The sequence below is a fragment of the Buceros rhinoceros genome, unplaced genomic scaffold (genome assembly GCF_000710305.1).
Source record: "Buceros rhinoceros silvestris isolate BGI_N320 unplaced genomic scaffold, ASM71030v1 scaffold6061, whole genome shotgun sequence".
NCBI classification, from domain to species: domain Eukaryota; kingdom Metazoa; phylum Chordata; class Aves; order Bucerotiformes; family Bucerotidae; genus Buceros; species Buceros rhinoceros.
Window position 1 is genome coordinate 18,538 of NW_010392396.1, and position 7,004 is coordinate 25,541.

The 7,004-nt window shown below is 35.7% G+C and overlaps 1 protein-coding gene across 2 annotated transcripts in view; it reads left to right on the forward strand.

Annotated features, from left to right (window-relative positions):
• Positions 1-5,859, forward strand: part of LOC104500738 (oxidation resistance protein 1-like) — an 18,287-nt gene extending 12,428 nt beyond the window's left edge. For both annotated transcript variants that reach the window (XM_010144442.1, XM_010144443.1), the window contains 3 exons: positions 4,086-4,181; positions 4,747-4,820; positions 5,566-5,859. In XM_010144442.1, coding sequence (XP_010142744.1) covers positions 4,086-4,181; positions 4,747-4,820; positions 5,566-5,701 — 306 coding nt within the window. In that variant the 3' untranslated portion in view covers positions 5,702-5,859. The remainder of the gene's footprint in view (positions 1-4,085; positions 4,182-4,746; positions 4,821-5,565) is intronic.
• The last annotated feature ends 1,145 nt before the right edge of the window (positions 5,860-7,004 follow it).

Below are 7,004 nucleotides of genomic sequence, written 5' to 3' on the forward strand. Positions count from 1 at the left end.
TCCCAGAAGTTACTTAAAAGGGAACTTTCCTTCATTTACTTTTTAATATTGAAGATTAAAAACTATTCAGTAGACTTGAGATGCCTCAACACAAACATCAGCCTCTTCAAATGTACTTTGGTAACTTCTCTGATTCTCTTACAAGCTTCTCAAGATTAATTTGTAAGATACCTACTACCCAGTACCTGATTATCTGGCCCAGAAAGAAACTGTCTCTTTTCTGATAGGGTTGTCCTGCCACCAGCACGTATATGAAAAGTATTCAGGTGACTTTCCATATATGAGTATCTCAGTTTGCATGTTCAAAAAGTGTCGTTGTTGCCCAACCAAAACAGGGAATTCATAGACATGCTGTGTGTGTGTGAAACGAACAATGACAGATCGCTACTTAGAGGCCGATACCCAGGAACAGGTATGAAAGTGTTCCTTGGCCTTTTGGATCAAGTAGCCACTGAACTTCTTTCACAGTGTATTCCAGATCTTACCTAGGTTCCACTGAAGAGTGAGTGAAATCTGTGTGTTCAGTGAGCAACATATGCTACAGAAAGAAAGGTTCAGACATGTTTTACATGCCACTAAGGCATGTAGTGAGAGTGGTGTTTTCAGTAGTCCTGTGTCTCAAGCTATTAATGAGAAACATCTTTGCATTTGACAGCAGAAAATTAATTTTGCACTATCTTTGCATTCAAAACCTGTGGAAATGCAGTGTAGAGTCTTCCTCCTCTTGATGCAAGGATTTACAATCATGAGTAATTAAGACCATGGTAGCCCTTTGATGGTAATTCATCGGGGACATCCATTTTTTAAAGAAGCTGTTGATTTTTTTTTTTTTTTTTGAAAGAGGTTAATTTATCTTTAATATCCTGTGGCTTCCTGGCAGACTTTCCATGCTTCCCATGACTGAAAAAGCATCTAAATACTTTTTTACAGGAGAGTGTATCCAGAAATAGTTTGCTAGCAATATGCTAAGTTAAATACTATTTATGCCCTTCAAGAACATGTGTTGAGAGAGACTGGGTGTTTTCATATTTAATGCTCCAAGATGACTGCCTGTTTTCTAAGGTATCTAGTTCAGAGAAGATCTGCAGAACTCCAGCAATAGACAGAATAGACTACTACAATTATACATTCCTTCTGACTCTCATCTTTAATTTTCAACCTTAGCAGTTACAGTTAGTGGAACAGGTAGCAAAGAAGATAAAAATTAAATACTGTCTTGAAGTTCAAATTCTGTTGTCGTAGAAAATATGCATGGGTCAGGGTTGGAGGTAATTGCTTTTGTGACACTGAAATAAAACCATAAAATAATGTTAGGTTGCTAAACAACTCAACTGGTGGAAACACGAGGATCAGGATTATCAAATATCAAGTGTCTAAGGCTTTGGTATTTGGTCAGTTGTCTTTAAAGGATAATGAACCAATAATTCTTAAAGTTCAGATGAAAAACTTGATTTTATAATGACTTAAGTCATTAAAAGCCTTTAGCCAAAACTAAGTAATGCATGCATAGAAGAGTCCCTGTCCCATCCTTTACTCAGAGACTCTTCAGCAGTACCTAAAGTACCAGCTTAGAATGATTGACTACTATCAGTCTAAGATGTCATCATCTAGTTTGAATCACCATGAAGTCTTCCTACTTAAAACATTTCAACTGAGCCAAGCCTATTTTTAGAAAGAGGTTTTTTTAAATAAGTATTCTTTCTAATAGGATAACTATTGCTTTTCTGAATTTAAACCTGAAGTCAAACAGCAGGTTTAACTGCCTTGTCTACAGTGTAAGTTCTGAGTTTTTCAGTTGTGGAGAAAGAAAACACTTCGCATGTCTTTGAATTACCAGACTAAATGTGTGGTGATGTTGAAGCCACCTGATTTTCCACAAATGTCGAAATACAATGTTCAGATCTACTTAATTCCTGATTTCATTTTCTTCTTTTTTCCCCCCTCTGTATTGTTCTGATAAGCACTTCCTTACCAATTGCACCAGAATTGAGATGGACTTCTCTGATTTTTTTTTTTTCCTCTTTTTAAATTGGTGTTGCTGCTGTTTGACTACATGGTCATCTAATGTTCTGTACGTGATTTACTAAAAATCCTGTGTGGGATATTATACTTCTTCAACTTTCACTTGAACTTTCTCTGACCCATTAGGCCATCTAACTAGTAATAGGCTAAAAAAAAAAGGGTAAAAAGCTGTTGGTCTTATTAACATTGGGAACTCATTTCAAGTCTATCTTAAGGAAACAATACAGAGAAGGAAAAAAAAAATGGGGGGAAAAAAAAAACTGCCTGGAAAGGAACAGGAAAACAAACATTTCTTCTTCTATAAAGAATTCCTTCATTTTGGTCTGATTGGGTCTGATTTCCCCAGAAAGCAAAATATAAATTGTAGTTTATTTCTCTCTTAAACGTGTTTTGGTCATTTAGGCTGTGAGATAACAGGGAAATGTCTTGCCAGTATTTGATCCTGTATGTTGAATGAAATAAATGTATGTGCAAAAAAGATTTGGGCTAGTTTTCTTAGCTTGCATTAAAGTGGAGGTACTGAATGAAAGTTGCATCTCAGATCATTGAACTTCAAGCTTTTAGACTGCATTGTTGAACAGCGAGTTCATCTGAAACTGATAGAGGTCTTAGAAAAGAGCACTTTTAGCTGACCATGGTATTTTATTTCATCACCTTGTCATGTAAGTTTACATTCCTCTACAGAATCAGATTTTAGAGTGTAAATGTTGGTCACGCATATGCTCAAAGGTAATTCTCTTGACTTAAGTACCTTGTTAGTGTAATGATATTTTGTTCTTAAAAATTCATAATACAAATAAAATTACAATAATAAAAGGATGCTTCTGAAGGTGTTATGACTTAAAAGAATTTCGTTATGTAAGTCCTACCTTTCTTCTGCTCCGTAACACTGGGGTCTCAACAATGACGTCTAGACTTGCATCAATTTAATTCTATTTGCTATTGAGAATACTTTTTCCAAGGTTATTAAAAATTTATTGTAAGAGATTAGTGCTTGAATTCCACAAGAAGATTTTAAAACATCTCCTATTGGAATGGTTGATCTGTTAGACTTAAGATGCAGTCTGATGTGTATTATCAGGATGTTTGAAGAAAACGATCCTTTATGTTCTTTAGAAGACCAGCAATTTTTTTTCTCATAACCAGTCAGTGAAAGGTTGAGTATTCAGGGCAGGAAGGTGTTTGGTTTCATTCTGAACCCGTCTTTTCTTCACATGACTCTCAAGTTTTGCTATCTTCTACTTCAATTAGAATTTTCTGAACAATAAACTTTCTGGACCATATAAAATTCCTGAGAAATAAGGAACTTTCTAATGGTGGTTCTGATCAGGTAACTCAAAATTGAGCTGGGACAGTCTTTATTAGACCCTTCATAGCTGCATGTAATCTTTGAGTTTTGTTAACAGCTACTCTAGGGCTCAACGTGGAAATGAATGCTTGGAAAACCTACCTACGGCCAAGGGTTTCTTAGGATGGAGAGAAGAAAACATTTTCTACTTTATAACCTGAACATAATCCAAGTCTGGACTCTCATGTCTCTATCTAGTGTTGGTCTTATTTCTGAATATTTTAAATAGTTTCACTACCCAGCAAAGGCTTAGTTAAAATCTGTCTCCTCTATAAGACAGGGTAACCAGTGCTTGCCTGTGATTTGGATTGGAATGAATAAATTACATGAAAAATAACAATTCGGCTTGAAACTTGCTGAAAATAGCCTAGCTGAAGTAGAAGAGGAGCTATGTATGAAGGAGCAGACCCTCTTGATCTGAAACCTAGAAGTTTTGAGAATATGTGCAGATTTTTTCTGAGAACTTTGAGTTTTTAGCCCTTTTTTTACTGTGTTCACTTCTTATGGAGAAAGAGTCCTCTCTTTTTCAGTTGTACCACAAAGCACCATTCTGTACTAATGTGTTCAGAACCATGATACTATGCAAGGCATATCCTATAGTGAATTTCAAATCTGGAAACATTTACAACCTGGTTTGTTTGTCTGTTGCTCTCATTAGATACTCTCTAGTAATAGTTTTTCTGAAGTATTTTCTTGTGTGTATTTTTGCTTACAGGTTTTTGGTGCATTAGCCTCTGAACCATTTAAAGTGAGTGATGGTTTTTATGGCACTGGGGAGACCTTTATGTTCACTTTTTCTCCAGATTTTGAGGTAGGTGGTAAAATCTTTGGATTCTTTTGCCTTTTTTTTCCCCTTCTGCATTATCTTAAAATACTTGCTGAATATATCTAACAGTAAATAATCTGAAAAATTCTAGTTGGCCCAAAAAATATCATACTAATTTTTCCACGGAATCTGTACTGCGCATTAGATCCGTAGTGTTTGACTAGTGAAAAACATTCAACCTGATTCTTTTATTGTCACTGAAAAAAAACTGGAAGTTTTTCTAGTATTCTAAATCCTGCTACATGTCTGTCTAAAAATTTTCAAACTACATCCTTTTAAAGGGCGTATCAGAAGTAGAAGTTTCAGTGCTCAAAGAAGACCTATTTTAGAGTGGTCTTATTTTAAATAGTATGAAACACAAGAGAATTTTTGTCTGCATGTTTGTTACTTGAATTTTCTGTGTAAACTTAGTAACTTCATTAAATTGGCCTCCAGCTACCCATAGTCTATCTTTTACATCAGTAAAATGTTTGGTTTCCCTTCCACTCAAATGAAAAGTTCTGATATTTTAATTTGCTAGTCCATTTTGATTTTGTTTTGTTTTTATTAGGTTTTCAAATGGACAGGAGACAACATGTTCTTCATTAAAGGAGACATGGACTCCCTTGCTTTTGGTGGAGGAGGGTAAGTTATAATTACCTTTTGTCATTAGAGTCTATTAAAAGCGTGTATGTCTGCACATCTTCTAGAAGATAATTTGGATTTGACTTCAGTTTGATAGCTCAGGACTCAAAGGTTACCAGCCAAGACTGACTTAGTGTATCGGATATTTTAGCTTCCTGCGTTGAGGAAACTTAAACAGGATGTTTGTTCTCAGGGTAGTGTGGCATCAGGTTTCAGCCCTGCAACGTTCTGATGCCTTGCATGCTCTGCTTCTATGTATGTCTTGGTATATGATTCTGAAGATAAGTAATTCTGAAAATGATGTGTAACTGGAAGAAGCTTGACTTGAAACTGTACCATCCCGAGATATGCCATTGTCTTCAGAAATTATACGTTGTTTCACCCCTCTTTTTCCCCCATGCAAGTGCATAAGCTTGTGGGATGTTTCCCTTACTGGTTATCAGCATTCTCCTCACACATACTGTTGTGTCTTTCTCTTAATACAAATGGAAAGGGTTGAAAACTGAAGAATTCTGGTTAGCTTTTTATTTCAGAATATATGAAATCAGGATATTTCCAAATTAATAATAGATAGTAAAAAAGAAAAAAATCTTTGCAGCCTCAAATTTATCAATAGCTATGAGGTACTTGTGTTGGAAAAATTCTGTAATTCCTCCTTGTTCCTGAATTCTAAATGAAAAATACATGTGTAAGTTTAACGCTTACTCCCTCAGTCTTTTGCTTTAACACACTGTCTGTCTTGCAGAGGGGAGTTTGCTCTTTGGCTCGATGGTGATCTCTACCATGGAAGAAGTCATTCATGTAAAACATTTGGGAATCATACTCTTTCTAAGCGAGAAGACTTCATTATTCAAGACATAGAAATCTGGGCTTTTGAATGAGTAACTATTTCTACAGGGTATTGTCCCAAACCTGACATGAATCAGTGCAGCTCAAAAATCTCTAAGAGCAATATAATGCACCATTTTACCTTTCTGATTTTTGGGTAAGTTTTCAGCATGGCCATCTAGTTGTTATTTTTAAATAGCAGACTTCTTTTTGTGCTCTCGCATCTGTAATATACTGTCCTCCTTTTTCTACGCTGTAGACACTTTTACAAAATACAGACCTTGTGGTCTAAAAACTTAACATTTAATTACTTTGAGCTTTGCAGCCTACAAAATTGTCTTATCCTTGTTACAGTTGCCTCCCAGGTTTCCCACACACACCTTTCTGCTAGGGGGCTTCTTCATTTAATATAGTTTATTATTTTTATATTCAAATTATGTCTATGAATGAAGTTGCCCTCTGTGAACCGATATAAGAAGAAAGCTGCGTGTGGGTATTTGCCAGCAGTACTGAAGAGATTGATCTGGACCAATGATGGGTTAATTCATATGGTGCCACAAATAGACGAGAAGCCTAGCATTCCTTCTTAGCACATACCAGTACACGTGGTGAAGTTAGATATCCAGAGTCAACAGTGCCGCTTGTCTTGTTTATTGTTCATGTTTAGAAAACAGTCAGTTAATAATATGTTCTAGCTGCATGCTGATTGTATCAAAGAGTGTTTTGCACATGCTGTTAATGATCTGCAGGTTTGGGACAAATACTGACAATATGGAGCTACGTGGCAAGGACTTATAAAATAGCAAGGGAATGTAAGAATATGACAGTTCCACAAAATTAAAAGGCGAAAGCCAGCAAAGCTTGGTGAGCAATTTGTAGCTATAGTAGGGCATTAAAAGTACAGGAACAGATTCATCTTTCTTCAACATAAAGTGTCAGATATATACTGTTATACTGTTGTAGCTGTGTAGCACATCAACTCCAAGAATATAGCTTATTCCTGTCCAAAGAAAAAAATAGTTGTGATGTTTTTGAGTGGGTCTATGTTGTAAATTTACAGTTAGCACCAGCTCTGAGTAAAATGAAATAATGTACTATAGGTAGACAATATTGTAATTCAGTAGACTTGTGGAATATGCAAACTTACTGTCATGTAACCTCAAAAAAAAATGACAGGCTAGAATACAGTTCCAGTAGCTCTTGTCCACTTTTGTAGGAAAATTGATAAGCCATTGTGGCAATAACAGCTCAACAAAACTGTTTCAAAGCTTTTATTCTGTGTTCTGCAAAAACAAAACAAAAAAACAAAACAAAAAAATGCTGTTAAGTGTGACAGTGACTGACTTTGTGCTGAAA